The sequence below is a fragment of the Grammomys surdaster genome, unplaced genomic scaffold (genome assembly GCF_004785775.1).
Source record: "Grammomys surdaster isolate TR1022 unplaced genomic scaffold, NIH_TR_1.0 543, whole genome shotgun sequence".
In the NCBI taxonomy this organism is placed as follows: domain Eukaryota; kingdom Metazoa; phylum Chordata; class Mammalia; order Rodentia; family Muridae; genus Grammomys; species Grammomys surdaster.
The window spans coordinates 465,413-490,397 of record NW_021604962.1 but is presented as its reverse complement, the minus strand read 5'-3'; the positions used below and the strand labels follow the sequence as shown (position 1 = coordinate 490,397).

The following is a 24,985-nucleotide window of genomic DNA, read 5'->3' as shown; positions in this document are numbered from 1 at the left end:
ATAGCCACAGGCATCCAGATACTGGTGACAAGGAATTGAGGCTTGAGGTGAGATGGATAACTTTGAGAGGTAAGATAAGACATTGGCTGTAATCAGTCCTCCGGTGTGTCCTTGTGTGAATCTTACCCCTTCTTCTTGCCTGAGTGTTTGAAGACGCCATTGCTGTTCATCATGGTGCCCTGTTCTCACTCCTTTCTCAGTGTCTCCTTTCAACTTAGCTAATCCCCCTTTTACCATTTGCATACATACATGAAATTTTCTCTGATATCACCCTCTAGGTCAGATGCTCTTGGTACACTTCCTCCTTTTCTCATATAAATAATTTTACAGAGGCTCCTTAACACCTTACCCTGGACAACCACGGTTGTCCTCTAAAACTACTATCCCTAGTTTCATTAATTAGTCTAAAGGCAGACATTGCACTCAAGTGAGACAGATGAAGCCCCTATTAGCAGCAAGATTTGGAGTTGTCGATAACGAGGTCATGTTAGTGAAGCATATCAAAATGAAGATTTGTAAACGACTGCCAAAGAAGTTCAGCCAATTTGGTTCTTGCACTTGTTTATGTCTTCCCTGGACCCTGTCATGCATTGCCATGTCATTCCCATACTTTCTTTGATGAAAGTATCCAGAGCTATCTATAATTCCCAGCCAAAATACTTAATACAACGTATATAAATGGAAATGGGCTTATGTGTGTGTGTAGATAAATAGTTTAGATATTTGTTTTGTTTCCCATGTTATTTGATAAAATGAAAACTCTCTAAAGACAGGGAAGGAACCTCTGTTGTTTAACATTGTTTCTGAAGCACTAAATGATAGTTGAATGAGTGAATGAATGAATGAATGAATGAGTATATGGAAATGCAGAGCTGAGACAGCTCTTTGGATAGTTCCTGGTAAATAATACACTTTAACCTGAAATTTTTCATTAATTCCATTGATCAATTAGTCATTTAATTATCAGGGGACATCTCAAAGGCAGAAAGTGAAGTATGTAAACCCTGTAGACCTTTGCATAACAAGGCTTGCTTACCAGAGTCAAGAAAGGTCTCTGACTTTAGGCAGGACAAAGATAGGAGATGCTAATTTTGGAAAGCAATGGATGCTGAAGGTTGCGTCTTGGTTTGTTTTCCAAATTGCTGTGACAGAACACCAAGCCCAAAAGCAACTTGTGAAGGAAAGAGTTTATTTCAGCTTACAACTCTCAGATCACACTCCATTGCCCAAGGGAGTTAGGGCAGGAACTTAAGACAGGAATCTGAAGTCAGGAATTGATGTAAAGACCATGAAAAAATGCTTTGTACTAGCTTGCTCCTCATGGCTTGCTCAGCCTTCTTTCATTTATAACCAGGGACCACTTGTAGAGGGGAGAAGGAAGCTGCATTGGTCCTGGTGAGCTGGATCCTTCCACATCAATCAGTAACCAAGAAAACATCCTACAGATTTGCTTACAGGAAAACTAAAGGAGACTTTTTCTGAGTTGAGTTTCCAGGTAACTCTACGTTGTGTCAAGTTGACAGAAAATAACCAAGACAAGTTGTGACTGACCAGAGAAGCAGTTAAAAGGGATCCAGAAGTTCCTAGGGCCTCTGATGGTTCCAACGTACAGTGGCCAGAGCAACCATAACAGCCACTTGTGCCAGGGGTAGATGTAGTGAGAGAAGAGAAATACCGTTTCTGGCCCATACCAATTCCCATATACTAGGAAATCAAGGGGGAAAGGCTAGTAGGTTGAAATTTTAGCAACCAATTGGTTCTAAAGCCACAGAGCTTTGAAAATGTCTGTATTCTCCAATCCTAGCATTTCCATGGCCGGCATTGCAAGAGTTATTATCCTCCTCTACCTGCAAGTTAAGGGATTTTAGTAAACTTTGGGTTCCTGCAGAACATGGACTTTTAATTTATCAATAAATGTGTTTCTTTGTAATTTTATGGTTTTGGTAGAACGTGAACTTGCTAGATAACTGGGTCTGATGTGTGAAATCTGAGTTTAAGGAACGAGGCTTTGTAATTCTGTTAGCGATCTGTTTCCTAATTGCCCTGAAAGATAAAATAACCTTGCCTCCAAATATGTCTTGATAAGAGCCCAGCTCTGGATGTAAGCCATTTCTGAACTGTGGAATGACATCCAACTAAGAGTCAAGGACAAAAGCTGATTTCTCAGCAGTCACAGGCCAGCAAGCCTCAGGCCTTAGTGACTCATCTCATTCTTCTTGGGGAGGCTTCAGCCCCATCAGTTTAAGCTTGCCCAGTCTTGTCAGGAAAATCTTCTGCTGAGGTACAGGTGCCTATGTAGAGGTGAGATATTTTTGTTTAGTTGCTGTGTACCCTGGGCCACTACATCTGTTTCAGTAACAATTTTATTGAGGATTTCTCTGAATCAAGAAAGCCATATCTTTATTTGTTTATTTATTTTGAGCAGCTTTTTAATCTAGTTAGCTGAAGAGGAAAGTTTTAGCCTACTGGTTAAGCTCCTCTGTTCTCCAACCAGACAGCCTTGTTCTCCAGGGTGTGACTAGATTTTCCTCCTCTCCATATTTCCCTTTCCTACTCTATGAAACTGTGATAACAAAAGGTTGATTGAAAACTGGCGACAACACAGCAAGCAATTGTCACATCACCACTACAACTATCTTTAACCCTATTAGTATAATTGTATACTGTCAATTAGAATGTCTTGGTACTGCGGACGTTCATCATTGCTATAAATTCTACACTTACAGCGTTCCCATCCACGTGGGGTATGTCCCGTGTACCTCCTTCTGCTCAGGGATGGTAGTGAGAAGACATTTGAAGCAATGCCTCGTAATTTCTGAGCCTCAGCCATGAGAGAGCACACAGCTCCCTGCTGTCTTCTGAAAGCCCCAGCTACCATGTAGCAAGCCCTGAGAGGACTACTGCCAACGAGGTCACTCGTAATCTCTCTGGATGACAGTCTCATCACAGTTCATTTTGGAAGTGGATCCCTCTGCCCTCCTTACTTGAACTCACAACTGCCTAAGACACTCCTTAGCTACTAGTGTCCTCTCAGTTGAGTTTCCAGTAATTTCTACTGATCTCAGCAATTATGAGATATATGAATGGATGCACTGTTACACTACTACGCTTGGAACATTTTTCTGTACAATAGCGGAGAACATTTGGAAACTAATGAATGCGGGGCAATAACAAGATTCAAGGGGAAATTTCACCAGATCAGAACATCACAACAAACCTTTATCTGTGTGCACGCTTTTCAATCCGTGTGCATCTGGTAATCACTGCATCTTATTTTCTGTCTAGGTTAAATGGCCTGTGGTAATCTGAAGGGCCTGCTGCACACGGTGCCATGTGACCTGAGAGGCCCCTAGGGGAAGCACACCAGTCAGTTCATGTAGTCAGGGATGTCTCTTCTGTGCTTCTGAGAATGTTTAAGTAGACGCTTATTGCATTCCATCTTATCAGGTCCACGATGAGGAGAATTTTCTGAAATCAGAGAGCTATGAGAGTTCTTGCAAATTCACTTGCCGGTTGATGAATACTCTGACTTCCAAATGTAAACACACATACTAATGAAAGCTCGAAGATGAGCAATGCCCATTGAGTTGCACATGAAGAAACTGAGGCTGAATTAAACATGAGAGGCTCACCACGGTGAAATACTGCATGCCTTTTACCCAGCATTGAGAACACTCTACCGTAAAGTCATTTCTTTCAATGTAGAGTTAAGCGTGAGACTAGAGAGCAAAGCAGTGAATGGTCTATCCTAGGCAAACACTCCTTGCAGGAAAAAGTCTATATTAAACTTACTGTTTTATCACCTTGCAGGCAGGCACACTTTCTCAAGCTAAGGCTGGCTCACTATGGTAGCCTGGTTGTTATCATGACCTAGTATAATTGCCTTTTGAACTTGCCTTCATGATACTTGCTATCATTATACCAAAGATTCTAATGGCTGTTTCAAAGCTGTGTTCTTGGAAGAATTTTGTAGTCCCTAACTAGCTTGCTTTTATTAGGCAACAAAGGCCATGGGTTGTATTTGTCTTCCTCCGCATGCCACTGTGGTCAGGGTGTGTGGTTACAATGTCTGAAGCCTTGTTCCAGAGCTCACTTGTTCCAGAGCTCACAGGTTACTCACCTTTTTAAGCTTCCATTTTCCCCCTTGAGTAGGGGAGGCCATCCTATAATACAACAGGCTTGGGAAGATTAAATCAGGCTCTGTGATGGGATAACTTTCATGGGGAAATTTTCTTTTTTATTCTTTCTATCTAACCTTTTTAAGTACCAAGAATTTTTTACTCTAAAATGTCTAGTAAAGTACAGCTAAGCCAGTGCTGTCCTTATTCTGGCCAAAGAGGTTTCATATCTGAAATGCAAATGTCTAAGTACACACACATACACACACACACACACACGCACGCACACGCACACACACACGCACATGCACACACACATACACACACCCTTCACTTCTAACCATAATTCCAACATTCCAAGAATTTGTACCAACATTTTAGAAAATGCATTAACTTCCTGCTTACCTAGAGGCAGGTCAAAGCAAGAAACTATGAATAAAGAAATGGAAAACAATCTATCAGACAAAGATTGTTTTTAAAAATGTATACAATTATTTACCCAATAAACTACTACTAAAAGAAGCTAAGTGATGCAGAGGGAGAGCAGAAGGCTCACTCACAGAAGCACATGTTTTCCTTGTTCTCTTAGTTTCTTTCTGTGCCAAAGGATTGCAAACCCAGCTCCCTGTGTCTTAGCATCTTAACCACCCAGGCAGGCCTCTTCAAACATACTAGGCATAAGGCTTTCATTTACGAGGTCTCATCTATATTTCTTGGCTGGAGCTTCACAAAAGACTACCCTAAAAATCAATAAAAATGCCTGAATGTTGTCGGGGAAGTTTTGTCATTTAGTGCACACAATTTCCACGTATACAGTGACAACAGAAGTAACGGGAGAAGGGAAATGGGAAGAGCCTCTCCTTGGTTCTTTCCAGAATGGAGACAGACACTCAGCAAAATCTCACTTGATAGTTTCACCTGTGAATGCCAGAGACATTTGAAGAAATTATTGGCTTACTTTGTGGGTGAAAATTTAGCATGATTTTTTTTGTCCTTTCATATTTCATATTTTTATCTTCAAATTCCCTTTGGTGTTTTCCTGGAATGATTCACACTTATGCCTAATACTCATCTCTACTGAATCTATCTTACCATATTTAAAATGTAAATAATTAGGGCTGATATAGATGATACGTTGGTTTAAGATCTTACTATGAATCAACTATGAGCACTCTATGGGGTAAACGTTGTGACAATCTCCTTTGTTTTCCCTTGATTTTTATTAATGGACCTCAGAGTGATATTACAATGCCTGTATGTAGTGGGTTGTGACTGATCAAATCCAGGCATCTTTTTCTGCCTCCCTGACTTTTTAACCTTAATAATCACTATTCTGTGTTTAGGTCAAGTTTGTTTGTTTGTTTGTGAGAAAGAGCATACTGTACCTGAAAATCTCTCACTAAGTTGTTTTAGGAAAAACTATGTGTGGATTTTTGTTTAAAGAAAGGACTTTTCAACGAGTTATCTACTGAAGTGCTGAGTTTAAATGATTGCAAGAACCCTCTTGTCAACATTAGAAAATATTTGTGTAAGATAAATAAAAAGAGATTTAGGTTTTGGAATCACTGCAAAAGAATATAGATGGTTTTGGGAACTGGGAAGATGGCTCAGTCAATAAAGTGTTTTTTCCAGGCAAGCACCTTGATTGATAGCCACACCAAAAGCCAACATGCCTGTCTGTAATCCCAGCGATAGGGAAGCAGAAACATGGGGGGCTCTGAAGCTCACTAGCTGGGCAGTCTAGCTGCATTATTGTTCTCCAGGTAGAGAGAGATACTGTCTCAAAAAAAGAATGATAATTATGGATAATTATGAAAGAGTATAACCATGGATGCTGGCCCCCACTTGCATGTGCACACACTTGTACACACCCTCCCATGTATGCACACACACACACACCATTTTAAACACACACACACACACACACACACTGCCCACACAGAGGAATAGAGATATTTTAGTAGATACCAATTAGTTATCTAATTTGGTTTAATGGCAGATGCCTGTTATCCCAGTACTTAGAAGGCTGAAACAGCTAGATTACGAGTTTCAGGTCAGCCTGGTCCACATACATACATACATACATACATACATACATACATACTCTTGTCAAAACAACAAAAGGCAAAGGAGGCATATGCAGAAATTTCTGGGGTTGTAAATCAACAAGAAACAAGATGGAAATCTACTGTAAAAGATTAAGTACATTAAACCTAGTGTATCTCTTGAAAGACAGTAAAGAGGACTCTTATGGTTTCTGCCCCAAAGAGGGAGGAGAGGTCTTTATTGCTGGCAGCTCCTTAACCTCAGATGCTTACTTGGGGATCCAAAGCACAATAGGCCATGTTTTCTGTTTCTCCTCCTGACATACCTAAGTGACCCAGAAGAGTCTGAGCTAATATGAATTTACGATACATTGGGCCTCTTCCAGCTTTTCTCAAACTGTATACTATAGAGCATCAATGACAATCAATGATATGGTTGATCTTTCTCTGTGAATGTATGTGTGTGTTTGTGCATGCATGCATGAGTGCATGGGTGTGTTTGCTGAAAGTGAGCATGCATGTGTGTGCATGCATTCGTGTGTGTGTGTGTGTGTGTGTGTGTGTGTCTATGTGTCTGTGTGTCTGTGTGTGTGTAAAATGACAGCTAGGACAAAGTTTAAAATGAAATTTCCTTTCCCTTTACTTTAACATTTCTTGTAGACTTTAAACTACCATAAATCTCCACTGAAGGCATTGAGTATGGTGTGTTTCAAATTTCTTTGAACAAACTTATTTTACAGAACACCCTTAGGGAAGATCATGTATTACACAGAAGACAGCTTGGAAAATTCTGGTCTAACTCAATAGTGAATCTTGGGTGTTTCACTGACACATATATCCTGGTATGGAAAACTATGTTAAAAACTAAAAATTCACCATGATCTCTATATAGAAACTGTGTTTTGCTCTGTGGTTTTTAAGAGTGGGCATGTTCACACATTGCACTCTCCAGGAACTATGACCTTGGTCAGATTCAAAGGCTACAGTGTACTTAGTATCTTTCAGAATTTAAAATAGTTAAATACTATGAGACTCAGACTCATCTGTTAAAGAGGGCTAATGATTAATATCCTCAACAGAATAGAGTTTAAGCAACACAATGAAGGTAAGTCAATGTCAAAAAAAGCATCCAAAATAAAACCTCAAAAGTATAGTCTTAATCCCATGATGTAGTCTCTGTTAATTCAACAGAAGTCATCCAAGCCTGTCACCCAAAAGCAGCAACAAAACAAATTCCTTAAACATGAGTCTCCTGGATTATTCTCTAAGCGTATACCAAACTGCCTGAGTCTTTATACAGGAAACTGTATGCAACTGAACCCAGATCACAACCGCTAGTAACTTACTGTCCTCATTCAATAGGCATAATTTGTTTGACAATCTTCATACTATTTTTAAAAGTTCTGATAAAATGTTCTGTTTTGGAATAAGAAAAAATATCGTAGCTGATTCTGATGCCTGACAAAGCAATAAGGAATATTAAAAAGGAGTCAGATTATGTGTATTAGTTTTTGTTGGAATAATTGAGATGTTTTATTACCAAGCCCATAACAGTTCATACTAATTTAGTAAATATTTTTGTGTTGGTTTGTTTGTTTGTTTAGATAGGGTTTCTTCATGTAGTCCTGGATGTACTGCAACTCTCTCTGCAGACCAGACTGGCTTCAAACTCACAGAGATCCACCTGCCTCTGCAGGAGATGAAAGTTCATTAGAACAGCTTCTGAAACAGAAACAGAGTGAGCAGTTCCCCACTCTGAAGCAGAACCAAGTCTTCTGGACTCTGTCCTTTGCCCTATCCCTTTAAGGAGAAGGTGGGGCTGACATTGCGGTGACATTGGTGGTAAACGCCCAACGATGCTTTTTGGTTGTGAATATACTTGAATGCATCCACTTCTCATCTAGCATGGTCAGCTAAAGGACCTTCAGAGAATGAAGCACAAGACACATACATCTTTACAGGGGAAGACTAAGAAGAGAGAGACAGCTTAGTAAAGAGCCGAAGACTAGGGTGCTGCTAACAGAGCTGAGTAAGTATCAGAGTGGGCGGTGAGAGAAGTTGTCCCAGGGAAGCTATGGACTGCAGGATTCTACTGGGAAGGCAAAATGAACAATTAATGTGAGTGTTCAAAAGACCCCAGAGAGGAGCTCACCTCCTTTCCACTAACAAAATATGTCGTGAATGCACATTCAACACCGCCACAGTACCTGTTACCCTATTGTATAGTTACTACCTTCTGTTCTTAAAAAAAATAATGCTAATAATTAAAATACATTTTTCTTCAGAAATACTTTAAAACAAGCCAGACATAGTGGTGTGTACCTGAGGTTCCAGCTACTCAAAAGGCTGAGGCAGGAGGACAGTCACTTTTATGCCAAGACTCAAACTTTACAGTGAACATTACAGCTTCTATGAACATTAAAAAAAAAAAAAAGATAATGTATCTAGAAGCCATTCTGCTTTAATAGGTATTGGTACGACTGCAGGTTCCCTTGGACACCAATATGGCGACAAGCTTCACAGGGCCTGTCGGGAAGTAGACAAGCCTCATCTTGAGTGGTGCTCGACACAGTGTACAGGAATGTTGATGCCGCTCCTCTCAGTGAGAGCTTGGGCCCTGCTCCCTCTATCTGGCGCCCTGGAACCACTTCCTGCTTCTGTAGCCGGAAGCCACCTGCAGTAGCTCTCTATTGTTTGAACAGTTGGCTCATGCTATTTTGTACCAACTAAAGAGCCCTTTCTTTCCTGTCATGCCCAGGACAGGCTCTCCTTGCCTGCCCCTCAGAAACTTAAGCGGTTTGTTTGTTGCTTTTTTTTGTTTGGTTTTTGGATTTTGCTTTGTTTTTTGAATCTTTCTTTTTCTTTTTTGCATCTATCTCTCCTATGACCGCTCCCACTCCTTGTCTCCTGTGTTAGTTGACTATTTGTTTTCCTTGTGTCCCTTTGAGTATGGGTGGACATTGCCATCACTGGTTACATTCCTGCACCCACTGTACTATGCCCTCCTTTAAATATGTACCAGGGCTTCCTCTGTGTTCCTACCTCCTGAGACAGTGCTCACTGGATCACGAATGCTTGGTAAGTATCTAATGAACAAATGAATCTGTATAAAAGAAGATAGAAAATAATTGGGGAACAGTCTCTTGAGATAAGTCTAATCAGGGGGGGGGGAAATCTTGACAGAATTAATAAAACAATAGCACTGTATTGATAAATCCGACTCACACAAGTCTTTAAAATAATCTTGCAAGAAAAACAAGCGTTTTGTGTGTCTGCTGAGGCTAATTATCCTGTTTTGAGTTGAAGGAGTGTGCTTGGCCTTTCAGACTCACTTTGGTAGGGTTTTGTCTTTCAAACTAATACCTTCAGCTTTGATTACTTCCATTGAGGAGGAACTAGGTCTGAGAAGTTCACACCACACCCTGCAGTGTCCCTAGTGTTCAGAAGGGGCCCCCAAAGGGTCCCAGATTGCTCCTTCTGTCTGGATGTACAGCTCCTGTGTCTCAAGCTGGGGCACCCAATGCTTCGGTTCTCCTTTACCATTAAAAAGAAGGGTTAGGTAAGATTGACTACACGAAGCACACTACTCATAGAAGGAGCATCTGGTTTTATATTTTATACCCCACCAAACTTTGTGTTTTGCTTTCATCTGACAGCAACCAGGGAAATGGCGCGTCCAAAGTCCGCCAAGGCCAGCCTGTGAGCTCCAAGGTTTATTGGAGTCATAGTTTAAACAAAACCTCGACAGACTTAAACTCAAAAGAAACCCGATTCTCAAGTCAGGGGCATATATTCAGAACACAGCGCTCAAAGTAGCTGTTTGTGACCAGAGAGTCGAGGGTAGGGTTTTAAAATATGAAGCCAGACAGAGCTAAGCAAGACAGAGCTAAGTCTCCCCCGGCCTGCCGACTCCTATTCATTATCTCCTGCAGCATATGGGACCATTCTCTTACTTATCCTCTCCCTTTCTTCCGCAAAAGCAAAAGCGACCAAGCTTGTCCCGCTTCATAGCTACTCTTTGTGCCTGAGCGGAGCCTCTACCATCACCACCACTACTTCCTCCTCCTCCTCCTCCTCCTCCTCCTCCTCCTCCCTTCTGCTGCGGGCTCCAGTCCGGGCTCGGAGGGAAAGGGCTCCCTTTGCGCTGTGAAGCGGGTGCTGCGATTGGGCGACGGTCCCTGAGCCGCCAGCTCCGCGTCGGTTTCAAGGCTCCTCCCTCCCGGTGAAAGACAGACTGCGGGGCGCCTAGAAACCGGTTGGAGGGCGCGCGAGGGAGAGGAGAGGCTGCGAGTTGAGGGATTGACACAAATGGTCAGGCGGCGGCGGCGGAGGAGGAGGCGGAGGCGCAGGGGGGACCCGGGGCGGCTAGGCTGCCGAGAGTTGCGCGCTCCTCTGCCCGGCTGCGGCCACTAGCGCGGCGCCACCGGCCAAGAGCCACAGCCCGCCGCGGGCCGGGGAAGAGGGACGCGACCCCGGCGCGCCTGGACCACTCGTGCTCTCCTCGCCGCCCGCGCTTCATGAACCGCAAGTTTCCGCGGCGGCGGCGGCGGCTGTGGGACGCAGAGCAGAATCCGGGGGAGAGGGCGGAGAGCGGCCGCAGCCGGACGGAGGGCACGGGCGGGGACCAGATCTCCCCGAGCACAGTGGGAGCCGCCACCCGCCGCGCCGCTGCCCGCCCCAGCCGACCGGCGCCGAGGAGGGAGCCGAAAAAGTATGGCTGAGGAGGCGGTGCCTAGCGAGTCCCGGGCCGCCGGCCGGCCGAGCTTGGAACTTTGTGCCGGAGCACTCCCGGGCGGGCGGGAAGAGGTGGGGCACCGGGACACAGCCAGCCACCGCCGTCCCCGGGCTGATCCCCGGCGCTGGGCTAGCGGACTGCTGCTGCTGCTTTGGCTGCTGGAAGCTCCTCTGCTTTTGGGGGTCCGAGCACAGGCGGCGGGCCAGGTATCCGGGCCGGGTCAGCAAGCCCCGCCGCCGCCCCAGCCCCAGCAGAGCGGGCAGCAGTACAACGGCGAACGGGGCATCTCCATCCCGGACCATGGCTACTGCCAGCCCATCTCCATCCCGCTGTGCACGGACATCGCGTACAACCAGACCATCATGCCCAACCTGCTGGGCCACACGAATCAGGAGGACGCCGGCCTGGAGGTGCACCAGTTCTACCCGCTGGTGAAGGTGCAGTGCTCCGCCGAGCTCAAGTTCTTCCTGTGCTCCATGTACGCGCCTGTGTGCACCGTACTGGAGCAGGCGCTGCCGCCCTGCCGCTCCCTGTGCGAGCGCGCGCGCCAGGGCTGCGAGGCGCTCATGAACAAGTTCGGCTTCCAGTGGCCAGACACGCTCAAGTGCGAGAAGTTCCCGGTGCACGGCGCAGGGGAGCTGTGCGTGGGCCAGAACACGTCCGACAAAGGCACCCCGACTCCCTCCTTGCTGCCCGAGTTCTGGACCAGCAATCCGCAGCACGGCGGCGGTGGGTACCGCGGCGGCTACCCTGGGGGTGCCGGGCCCGTGGAGCGGGGAAAGTTCTCCTGCCCACGCGCCCTTCGGGTGCCCTCCTACCTCAACTACCACTTTCTGGGGGAGAAGGACTGCGGCGCGCCCTGCGAACCTACCAAGGTATACGGGCTCATGTACTTCGGGCCCGAGGAGCTGCGCTTCTCGCGCACATGGATAGGCATCTGGTCCGTGCTTTGCTGCGCCTCCACGCTCTTCACGGTGCTCACGTACCTAGTGGACATGCGGCGCTTCAGCTACCCGGAACGGCCCATCATTTTCCTGTCCGGCTGTTACACGGCGGTGGCGGTGGCCTACATCGCTGGCTTTCTGCTGGAGGACCGGGTAGTGTGTAACGACAAGTTTGCAGAGGACGGGGCGCGCACAGTGGCGCAGGGCACTAAGAAGGAGGGCTGCACCATCCTCTTTATGATGCTCTACTTCTTCAGCATGGCCAGCTCCATCTGGTGGGTAATCTTGTCCCTCACCTGGTTCCTGGCAGCCGGCATGAAGTGGGGCCACGAAGCCATCGAGGCCAACTCACAGTATTTTCACCTAGCCGCCTGGGCTGTGCCAGCCATCAAAACTATAACTATCTTGGCGTTGGGCCAGGTGGATGGCGATGTACTGAGCGGAGTGTGTTTTGTGGGGCTCAACAACGTGGACGCGCTGCGTGGCTTTGTGCTGGCGCCGCTCTTCGTGTATCTGTTCATCGGCACCTCTTTCCTGCTGGCTGGTTTCGTGTCACTCTTCCGCATCCGCACCATCATGAAGCATGACGGCACCAAAACCGAGAAGCTGGAGAAGCTCATGGTGCGCATCGGAGTCTTCAGTGTGCTCTACACGGTGCCTGCCACCATCGTCATCGCCTGCTACTTCTATGAGCAGGCCTTTCGGGACCAGTGGGAGCGCAGCTGGGTGGCCCAGAGCTGCAAGAGTTATGCCATCCCTTGCCCTCATCTCCAGGGAGGAGGAGGTGTCCCACCACACCCGCCCATGAGCCCAGACTTCACAGTCTTCATGATCAAGTATCTCATGACGCTGATTGTGGGCATCACATCGGGCTTCTGGATCTGGTCTGGCAAGACACTGAATTCCTGGAGGAAGTTCTACACGAGGCTTACCAACAGCAAACAGGGGGAGACTACAGTCTGAAACCCGGACCCTTTATTGGCCGGATCCCAGCCATCGCCTGAAAGCTGGCCCCAAGGAATTCCTGCCAAGCCTGGCCGCTCCAGGCTTTCTCGCCAGACACTCACTTTTGCAGGCTCCTTTTTCAACAAATAGCACAGGTCCTGCAAAAGCTTCCGTCCCTGGGGTAAAGGAACGAGAGGGCCCAACTGCTAGAGGTGTGTGTGTGTGTGTGTGTGTGTGTGTGTGTGTATGTGTGTGGACCAATCTCTCTAGCCCTCGCTCTGATACCAGGACTGTACGCCTTTATGATTGTAAATAGCCTGTGTAAGATTTTTGTACGTATATTTGTATTTAAAGACTATTGAACACGCGATTTTTTTCTTTTTAAAAATGTTTAATTATTTAGGGCAATTTAAGTAAGCATTTGGAGCTTTTTCTCACTTGCCCTTTTCTGCAGACTGCAGAGGAGGTAAAACATCACACTTGCTGAGTGCTTTGCCCTGTGCCCTCATCCTTGTCGTGGGAGCAAGGGTCTGGCTCTTGCACTGAGGGCTGTGATAGGGTCATTTCCTTCAGCTTCTCCCGCCCCTCCCCTTCCTTGCTTGCAGTGGGAAATTTTAAGGTGCAGAACTCCATAAAGTTTCCAGATCCCGAGGTGGGCCCCGCCCATTCCGGTTCCTCCCCTTTTCAGCTGTAGAGTGTAGGGCTGTCCCTGTGACTTCCTGATGCTGCTTATTTGAGAATCACCTTCCAGCTTCATTAGAGGCCCCAGCATGGGCGCTGCCAGTTGACCCAACCTCCCTCTCTCTACCCTGTTGTCCTTCGCCCAGTTTCTTTCTCCTTCCACTTAAGTTGGTCAGAGAAAATGCAGTAACCAATCCTAAAGTTTGGAAAGTTTGACTTTTTATGGACGAGCTCCTTTTTACTCTCTAGTGTCTGGAACCTGCTATGGGTCTGGTCATCATCATGGAAAGAGCAGCAAGCTTTGTAGGCTGGGAGAGAGGTTATAAAATGTTAGTTCTAATTGCATTCTGATGTCTGGCAATCTGCTTTCTTCCCCGTGTGATGCTGCCTGCTTCTAGATTTTACCCTTCTATGAAATGCAGACCTCGAGGTCGCCTGGAAAGCTCGGTGAAGGAGTTTGCCTTCCTTAACAGGATAGTAGAGCATACACAGAACATGGAAACCGAAGGGGATTTCAGTGGAGTGGAGTTCCTCCAAGTGGAATGCTGTTCTGTGGTTTTAACCAAACTGCAATTAGACGTATATCAATCTTCACAATCTAAAAGTTGTACACTCTCTGTCAACATGTTATGCTTACTCCTCAGCAGCACATTCTGAGGGAGGAACAGTCACACCCCCACGGAAAGCCTGGTTGGACTTCCGAAGACAGAGGAGGTGGACTGATGGATGGGTGAGAGAAACAACCAACCTAGGCATGCATGCTGAAGGGGAAGTGTGTCCATTCCTACTGCATCCTGCCTTGTGTGTGCCTGTGTGGATGTGCAGCAGTGTGTCAAATGTAAATTTCTCAAAGCCATTTAAAAATACTCACTTTAGTTCTCAATGAAGAAGGGGAGAAAGCAATCCTTCTGACTGTAGTGTTTAAACCGTAAGAGTTTATCACAAATGCCGGTACATAGGACCTAAATTTATCTATGTCTGTCATACTCTAAAATGACATTGGTTTCTGGATTTGGTATGCATTATTATTATTATTCTCACCACCATGAGATCATCTATATTTATAGAGGAATAGAAGTTTATATATATAAAATGCCATATTTTTAATTTCGCAAATAAAAAAATGAAAGTTTTGTACGAAATTCATTGGTTTTTGTGCCTGAAAATAATCGTCCTGTCTGAACTGCCTTTACATTTTGCAATGCCTCACAACCAGTCCACAATATACAAACCTAAAGATTCAGTGGGAAAACCTGCCCTTCCAAAGAGCAGCCAATCTGCCTTCTGATTGGTATTTGTAAAGTCCCATGCAAAGGCTGTTTTAATGGCAGCAGAAAATAGAAGGTTTTAGTCTTTTAATCATCAATATCATTATTAAAGTATAACTTATTTAACATTGAGGCTTTTTTTTTCTTTCAAGGGATACATTTACATGACTTTTATTTTATGGAAGTTTATCTTTCAGTTGGTGCCTTTGTGATGTTCTATGAGATATTGTCTTTTTCCATTACCGTGCACATTCCAAAAACCATAAACAGGCAATCGGTATGTGGTCACTGACTCTGTTTATAAGCATCTTAAGACAGCAGTAGGCTATGGAAGTCTTTTTTGTTTGTTTACTTTTGAAGATTTCATTTCATATTGTTCAGAGAATCTTTCACAGAAGAGTTTCCTACTTGACCTCAGAATTTATATGCATGTATGTACATATACCTGTACACATGCATGTGGCTATATATACATTAATTTTTCAAAATAAAAGTAACAATTTACATTTTATAGTATGGGAATAAAATGAGAAATAGAACGCTACTAGAAAACTTCAAATATCTGGAGATTTAAAATATTTTTAATATATCTTTCATTACTTCCTAAAATAAAAAGGACAAAGGGCTAAAGAGAATCCATTAATACACCAGAGTGACTTATGGTTATCAGGAAATTGTGTTATAAGTCTTAATTCATTTTAAGATATTAAACATTTTAATTTAATGAAAAATCCACACTTAAAATAGGGAGGAACAATTCTTTTTTGTTACATTAATAGAAAAGAAGGCATTCAAGAAGCTTTTATATAGAGAAACCCATGAAAAACAGAAATTCTTTAGCCAAATTAGAACATGCCTCAATAGATAATTATGTAATGTGTGGGAAAAATGCTTAAGACAATTAGTTTGTGTCCCAGGAATAAATGTAAACAAAACAAAAAACAAACTAGTCTTATTTTGGGTGTCCTTAAAATGGTGCAGATGTGAGTTTGACACAGAAAGATTTTATATTCTCTCTATATTAAAACACCACTCAAACAGGATTTTAAGTCACTGCCAGGCTTTGTTTTGAGAAAGCAATTTATTTTAAAGTATGTGAGATACATAAAACCAGGAAGGTTTTTGTTTGATTTGGTCTGGCTTTGTTTTGTTCAGTATTGATGGCAAAATGAAACTTACCTGGGAAACTGTAAAGCCACTGATGATATAGTCCCATGAGGATGCTGTTTCCATGACAAACCCTATTTTCAGATGGTTTGATTTGCCTGGGTTTTGGTTTTTTTTGTTTGTTTGTTTGGTTGGTTTGGTTTTTTTTTTAAGCCAGCTTTCTATTGAAGTCAGTTTCCCCTCTCACAGTGTACTCAATTCTGCTTTTACAGTAAATATTAAGGTAGCATGAATACCTTCTGATGTTCATTTTTTTCACCTAGATTTTATGGAGACAAAGAATTGAATTTTTCATCCCAGAGGCAGGCAGTACCAAGCATATGTAAAAGAACCAGAGGGGATATTTCAGCTGCTCTGCAATGGCCTCTTGTTAGCCTGAGTTTAGAGCCCTGATCCTTTTGTCTCCGCTGTGAGCACTGAAGTCTTCTGCCATACAGACATTATTATTAAAGATACAGCATTGAACTGGGAAACCAGAGTGGCAGAACATTGTATACCCTTGATACATTTCCAGTGACGATTTTCTATATAACTGGAGTCCAAGAAATTAAAACATGGTCACTACACATGTCTACATGTGGACACTAGTAATATTGTCATTGAATACTTATTAACACACCAATCTCAAAGTCTTGCAGGACTGACCTGCAGGAACACAAATAATGCATGGTTTATGTGACAGTTTGACACTTGGGTAAATAAAAAGAAATTGCAGTGTTACCTACATTCAAAGCCTTTACAATTGCAATAATATCTTAGAAGGAACAGCCAAACAAGTGTCAGTAACCCCTAAAAAGGGAAAAACAGTATTTGAGCTTCACTGTGGCTCAAAATCCCCTTAAGATTTATGATTGAGGGAACTGATCATTTCCGAACCCTCAGATCTCACTTTTCTTTTACAGACATGTCAGACAATGGCAACTTTTGTAACAAAGCAATTTGTTTAGAACTTGGCAATTAAGGGATAATCTCTAGATTAATTTCCCTTGAGTTTATCACGGTGGGAAGTGTCTTTATGACTTGTAGAGTCAAGTTGCCCTGCAATAACTGCTTTGGGGAATTTTGTTTATAGATCCCTATGGAACCTTAACAACAGGTTAAGTGAAGGATCTCTCACAGAAATTTTTCTCATGTGATATATTCAGTAAACTTATGTATTATCTGTAACCATGTGAACATACAATGTTTTGTGCATCATAATTAGTTTTAGATTCTAAAGTTCCTTGAAAAATAAATAATGGAAATTAATTTCTTTAGGATGTTCACATTCTAAAGAGGTACAGTTGAAGGACAGAACTCAAGTAATATTGAGTTTTCTTCAGCTAACATTGGGATACTAATTCAAAGGAATATGGAGTATTCAAATAGAATTTATTTGCATATTTTACACTCACGTCTTTACAAGGTGAAATTGACACTTGAAAACAATTTCTTTAAGTTTTAATATTTATAATATGCACATTTCCTCTAACTATCCCAAGAAATTCCATCTGCAGTGTAGACTTTCAAAACATGTTTGTAGCAATGCAGTGATTAACATCAAAAGAACTGTTGGCACTGCTTTGAGATAGTTCTTTATGGCCTGGATTCTTTTCTTCCCTTAAAAAAAAAAAGCACCAAGTGTCCCTCTAATTTGTAGACATCTCCATGTTTCAGATCTCAGTACCCGGTTTGAATTAAATAGGCTAGGGACTATCTGCAGCATCCTCCATACACAAAGTGTGGCTTTCACTAACTTTCAAGGTGAGAGCATGTCCTTGCCCACACGCAGTGCTCTGAGACACGCTGTGCATTTGTCCTTGCAAATGCTTGTCCTCCCAACAGTAGCTGCAGTACCCAGAACCTACAGTCTGGCTGATGCCCTTTCAACTGTGCCACATGCATCTCAAGTGTTAGTTTGTTTGTTTTTTTTTTTTTTTTGTCTTTAGAAGTAGATTTAAGCTGGGTCATGGTGGTATATACCTACAGTCCCGCCACTTAGAAGGCAATATTATGAGTATTATGAATTCCAGATCGTTCAAGGCTACATAGTGAGACCCCCCCCAACTAAGTAAATAATTAAGTGGTAGCTTTGGAAACTATTCTTGACCTTATATTTCCAACTCCTGATAAACATTTTTAAATGTTAATTTTAATAAGTACCCTGTCAAAAACTTGTAGTTTCTCCAATAGGATAACCAATCATCTAAGTTTCTTCAGGATAGAGAAGTTGAAGTAGTAAAATCACGAGAGTTTTAAACAAATGGATAGTTGGAACTCCACGTCATGGATTAAATAGCATTCCCACAAAATAAAGTAACAGTGTAGATGCTGGAAAATACAACAACAACATACAATAAAAATAATTTTTTATATTTTTCTTAAAAACTCATATATTGGTCAGTACATTCAAGGTGGACCACCGTGGCTGTAGTGTTCTTGCTGTGACCTGATGGAAAGCTCAGGCCTTGCTGATGTGTCTTCATACTAAGTGCCAGTCAGCAAAAGCTGAGCGGATTGTGGAGCTGTGCTGGAACGAACTGTGATAAACACTGGACGATGAAGAAACGGGATACACGGATACAGGCGTCTAGCCAAACACTGAACCTTGTTCCTGCTGTTTGTGGGCTCTGTTTAAATATCTAGTTTTTAGAAAGGAATCTCATATGTATTCCCTTGGAGTGTTTTTAAAATTGGCATTAACACTTATCAGAATGTAAAGAACTATTGAGCTTTTGCATGTTTATATTTATTTTATAAAAACAATGTTTGGGGAGTAAGATTACACACTCCAGTGGAGATCACTCCAAATTGTTACATACGCTTACACCAATCTAACTGTCAATTTTTTTTTCCTCAGAGATAAGTAAGGTTAGTATTCATTCTTTTCCCAAACTAAAGACCATTTCTATAAGGAGGAAAAGATGTCAGCTAAGAGGGAGGATTCTACTGTGAGTATTGACAGTTGTAGAACACCAGCTGTGGCCGTGCGTCTAGCTCCATCACGCCGCCACATGAAGCTCTTCCATCAGAATCGCGCCCCCTCCACCACCTCTTTTATTTCGATGCCACTCTTCATATAAATGCACATACAATACTATCACTGGCTTTGCTGAAATTGCAGCTCTGCTATCACTGTCTCTTAATATAACATAAATGAAGTTAAAAAGATGTGAGTTGACGTCATTATTTCAGAACACATTGGCACCTACAACTGGTGCTCAGCAGAAGATACGTGGATGCCAGGAGATATTGGAAAGTATCTAGAGACACACATTTGATTATCATGACTGTGGGAAGCAGAGTGGCAGGGCTTGTGGTGGGTGGACCCCAGAGACACTTCCGCAACCACGAATATCTAATTTAAAGTTCTGATGTGGGGAGACCCTTTGCTCCAGATGAGTCATTAAAATTGTGAAATGTACATTTTAAAATAATGAAATATTTTAAATAAGGAAAATATGGAAGATATTGATGTGTCACAACATGAACCTTACTTTTGACATGTAAAGTTTGTTGTCAGTTGATGAAAAGCTAGATAATATCACATGCTGGTTACTGTCTTTCGAGTTGCCATAATGAAGCACCTTGGCGCTGTAAACCATACACTTTTCTTTTTCACATTCCTGAAGGCCCACCACTGAGGTCCCAGCAATCAGGTTCCGGGTGAAGCTTCTTCCCATAGCCTCAGTGTAGTAAAGCCGAGAGGAGCTTTTCTTTTTGTAGAAATATACTAATCCCACAATGGAGGCCCCCTCTCATAACCTCATATAGATCTAGTTACCTCTCAGAAAACGTCACCATCAAATCCAAAGTGCTTCGATGTGTAAATATGGGGAAAACAATAACAACAAGACAAAACAAAACCGTTGGGTCTATCACAGCCAATAACTGAAAAGTACTTTATTATTTAAATCTAGGTAGGAATATACAGCATCACCATTTCAGGAGAAGAAAATTCAGAGTAACAAAAGATTCTACCATGAGCGTATGTTGTCCATTTGCTTTTCCCTTCATCTGTTTCACTACAGGGTGAGAGGGGCTGGGAGGCAGGGAACTCCAGTCTGGAAACAAGAAAACCTGGTTTCTAGTCTGGATTCACTACGTTAAGTTGATTTAACCCACAAAGTCGAAACTTAAAAAGTGGCAACGGAGAAGTGTGTGGTGGCGCCATCTGCGTTTACATTACTGTGATTAAAGACGGTGGTTGTTCTGAAGACTTCTGCTCAGCTTCATCCCTTGCCTCTCCTTTGGGAAGGGATGCTGCAGCTACTGAAGGAATGCAAGATGCCTGTGAGTCTTTCTGTGGTTTTCACAGCTCCCTGGCCTCTGAATTTTCAACACTCTTGAGTTCTGAACCTACCCAGGCAAGTGTCCAGTTTTGAATGTTTCCAATCTCTGTTTCAGTTGAAGGTGAGTTGGTCTGGCTTCCACCTGCTGCATTATTTAATGGAGCTGAACACTACTTATAAGGAAGAGGTCTCTGAGAAGGCTGTGAGGGACAAGATCCTGGTTCCAGAAGAGCTTTGGAGGGAGAGATAGTGTAAGGTAGGGAGCTGAGAAGTATGTTCTAGGTCCACAAGTCCACAGGTAGATATTCTGGGTTGAGCATCCTCACAGTGTGGTAAGTGTGCTCAAGACTGGTGCGTGTCTATTTGTTCATGGGTGAGTTTGGGTAGATATGAGAAGCAGCTTGTAGATGCTTATGTCCTGAAGACAGGCAGCTGTAACATTCAGCATTGGAGATGGGAAGAGATGGGAGATTGTGAAATCAGTATCAACAATACTTTGCTTGAGCTGGTCTTCCTGGTGGGAGTGAAATGGAAACATCTCTGAATTTGGGTCATGATCCTCAACTGGAAATATGACTTTCCTCTTCTTCTTCTTCTTCCTCCTCCTCTTCCTTCTCTTCTTCCTCCTCTTCTTCCTCCTCCTCTTTCTCTTCCTCCTCCTCCTCCTCTTTCTCTTCCTCCTTCTCTCCCTCCTCCCCCTCCTTCTTCTCTTTCTCCTCCTCTTCTTTCTCCTCCTCTTCTTTCTCCTCCTCTTCCTCCTCCTCCTTCTCCTCACTTAAAGCAATTCAATTTCAAAATAATAAGAAATTATAAAGAGGAACTGGATATTATCTTGAAAAGAATGTTGGATTTGTTAAGACCAGGATTGTATGCCAACAAGCTCTTAGCCGCAGATCCATTTATCTAAAATGTTAATAATAGCATTTTTTTCTAATTCACATAGCTATTGAGGAGATCACAAAGTAAAGTATAAAATAATACTTTGAGTACTGGAGTCATTACAATCTTAGATTTCTTCTCCACCGTGCATTTTTCTTTTCTATTTTCTTCACCCCCATTCTGCTATTCTTCTCCTCACATACCTTTCCTCCTTTTATCTCCTTTCTCTTTTCTCCCCCTCCTCCTATGGCCTGCTGTTATCTCACTGATGGAAATTGAAAAAGCATGATGGAACTTAATGCCATTTTTTTTCCACGTCCGTTTCCTTTTGTAAGCTAAGCGTGTTTCCTAAGACTTGGTCACACAAAGATTAGGTTAATGGGCAATCTTAAAGATAAGTGGCACAAACACACCATATCAATCAACCAGAGAAATTGCTCTTAAAATAAACAGGCATTTCTGTACATTTCTGCATGCTTTAGGATACAGTATTTCAACACAATTTCTTATGGCTGCGGACAATTCTGACCTAATTGGAAGGTTGTACACTAGGGTAACATAGTGACAGCTCTTTCGGGCCACTCTAAGTCACAATCAGGATGAGAACTATTTCCTCTTTAAAATATGGCTCTCTATTCAAATGACAAGTAGTTGAAAACTTTCAAGGGCTTTCTGCTTGTCCTTGTTGACCATATTGCCAAATGGAACTCATTCAATGACAGTTATGGAAAGTCTTCCTTTGATGTCTCTGAACACTGAGCCTGTGAGGAGGAGGAGGACTGAGGGTTTATATGAAGAAGATGTAGTGATTTTTTAAAATTTTTTTTTCATAGAGAAAGAGCACCTAGGTATCGGGGTACCTTGGTCACCTCCAGGGTCTCTATTGCTCTGTGTCAATTCACTCTAATTTTAAAATTTATCATACCACACCCGTATACATTAGAAGAATGATATTGGTCTCCCTGAGCTAAAATCAAGGTGTGTGTTGTCTCAATTCTTCTTGGATAATCTAAGGAAGAATTCATTTCATTTTCCAGTTTCTAGGGCCCACTACAACTGCTCACAGCAATACTCATTTATCTGGGTTCTCTGTGTGTCCAGGAAATAGGTCAAAAGAAGATGGCGATGAGCTATTGTCAGTTGTCTTCCCTCTTGGTGACCCCACTGGTTTTGGTGTAGCTGTAGATGGTATTCTTCAAAATGCATGTCTTCAACAATACATCTGTCGGGTGGCTGAGGTTTTGACCTTTGATACAGGGCTGAGTGTAGAGGACAGTTGACAAATTTCATCTCATCTCTTGTTAACACAATATGGACTTCTAGCACCGACTCCAGATTTTAAATCTATATGAAATTTACATCCCATTTATAAAGGAAAGTTGTTCTCCTATTTAAACATTTTTGTCAACAAAGAACTCCAGTGGCCTGGATTGCATTTTATACAAATTCAGATAATAAAATTGCCTGCCCTAGTTAAAAATGTTACATTGACATTTTTAGAGGGGAAATTTTTCTAGCTCTACAAACCCATCCTTAAAATAGTCTCCAAAATGTAATTTTCGACCTATCAACTTATCAACTTAAAACTTTTTTTTCTATCTAGACTGCTGTGGCCAGCAACATAGTTTCCCTTCCTACGCATATTAAAATGACTCTGAAAAAACAAAATCAGTCAGCAGCTATTTAAGAAGAAGGACTTCCAATGTTCTTACTCATCCCCAGATACACATTCTTTTCAAAGCTGAATTTGAAAGGATTAGAGAGACATAGCAAACTCTCTAGTAATGAGCCATAAGTTAACAGGGACAAAATTACTGCTAGCATTTATCTTCTTTGTAGATTCCTTCCTTCCCCACCCAACCTCATGTGTTAGCGATAATCCAGAAACAGACTAGCGGTGCAGACTAGAGGGCATCTGAATGAGTGTCCCTGAAGATGTGTTTTGATAATGCTCAGCTTGAGTAGGGTCAACTTCAGGTATAGGGGATGCTTGGAGATCTCGGGTAAGACAGGTGGTGATGGATCTCCATCAAATGCTAATGAAGATAAAGCCAGATGACCGTGAAAATAAGGAGTGTTCGCCAGAGATACTGATGGGTCATCAGAAATTCTTAAAGCTGGGTGTGTATAAAATATATACAAAAGATTCATTAACTATGAGAATTTCTAGACTTGTTTGATTATGTTGGCCAGGGAAGGAGATTGCGGTTTTGAATTGTTCTGAAAAAACAGGAATAAAACAAACTTCAAGACAAATCATTGCAATGCCTTCCACTTGCAAACCAGGTCCCATAACACACTGTCATCAGAACCATAAGGACTCCTGTTCAGAACCCTCAGAATGGGGTGTTGTGTCCTTGATACACCATCTTTGTCTCCTTTTCTCTACAAGATTAACTCGGAAAAGGCCAGCTTCTAGGCTAATTAACTCCTCTTTGATATTCTGTGTAGTTTCTGTACACCTAAAACGCTTTTACATTTATTTATTTATTTATTTATTTATTTATTTTTAAGAAGGCTGTTCAATTCTACAGGTCAAGGTTAGCTTAGTACTCTTTCTTGAATTTAAAGACCTCCAGAATAGAATCAGTCTAACGCATCACCAGGTAGAAATGGAGAGGGTGACGATGCTCTCATGTGCAAGGGCTTCCAGCTCCGGGCTGCAGGTGTGGGTGGGATGAGAGTACTGAGTTGAGACCCAGAGGGCTTCCCTTGAGTAGAAAGAGCCCATGAAGACTTCCCAGGAAGCTCAGCTTCCTAGTCTTTCAGAGCATTTGTTTTGTTTAGCTTTTAAATACAACAGAGCTTCTTAGAAGGGCTTTCCTTCCCAGGGAATTCACTAATCAAGATACTAGTCTATTTATTTACATAAACAAATCCTTATGAAAGAGCAACTCATTCATTAACTAAGAAATGTGATCATTTCCGCCCGCCCGCCGTTGTGCCTGGAACTTCAAAGTGCCTTGGCTGTTGCTCACATCAATGAATCCAGGTAAGTGAGAACTGTGAGTGAGACAGACCAAGATACATCCCAGCTGACTGCACGAGATAAAACAATCAAATCCAGGACTAAGATATTTAAACTCGTGTTGTCTTAAGCGTCTTAAAAACGCTAATTCTTTTCAGGAATCACAGTAGAAAGGGAAAGAACATTGGATCTTTTCAGAATACAGTTTTACTTTATAGAAGTAGATTCTTTGTACTTTGGGATGATCTGGAAAGAAATGCCTCCTCTTGCCATATAGGGTGCACGATACCAATCTAGCAAGAGAATATGGGGAGCGATCTTAACTATTGAAAAATATTAAAATGTTTGTGTGCATATTATTTGCATATTATTTACACAAGAGTGCCAATAATTTGTAAACCAGGTATTCTATGTAAAGATGGATGGTGAATGTCAAAGATAAGAATTTATTAATAGTATCATTATGCTTATAATTAATTTTACATAGTTTTAATATTACACAGGACAGTTCAGTTACCTACTAGATTGTCACTTAGCAGCTATTTCTGGTATGTATTTCTGTTATACTTCTGAATAACAAACTACTAATTTCTGGGCTGTTAAGCGCATTTCTTTAAAATGAAATTTGTAATGAAAGTTGCAACGGAAAGCATCTTAATTAATTAGAGATGATTGAAGCGATAACAGTAAAATTCTTGGCAGGAAAATAAACTTTTATCTGTCCTCTGTACATTCCATCTGATCTTTTATTGAAGCGTATCAATCTTAAGGGGTTATAATGCATATTCCACAATGTTCAAGCTTTTAAATATCAAGATTAAGCATACTTTAGTATTTCATAAAGTTATACAACTTCCACAGCTTCCTAATCCCAGATGATTTTATTACACAAAACAGGAACGCTGGCTGATTAACAAAAACGTCTTCTTCCTTGGTCTCCAGATCCTAACAAGGATTAATTTAC

General features: G+C 42.3%; 1 protein-coding gene across 1 annotated transcript; it reads left to right on the top strand.

The window, feature by feature from the left end:
- The first annotated feature begins 10,458 nt into the window (after nucleotides 1-10,458).
- On the top strand, nucleotides 10,459-14,610 carry Fzd1 (frizzled class receptor 1). Its single transcript, XM_028781765.1, has one exon. The coding sequence runs from the start codon at nucleotides 10,877-10,879 to the stop codon at nucleotides 12,803-12,805; it is 1,929 nt and encodes a 642-aa protein (XP_028637598.1). The 5' UTR covers nucleotides 10,459-10,876; the 3' UTR covers nucleotides 12,806-14,610.
- The last annotated feature ends 10,375 nt before the right edge of the window (nucleotides 14,611-24,985 follow it).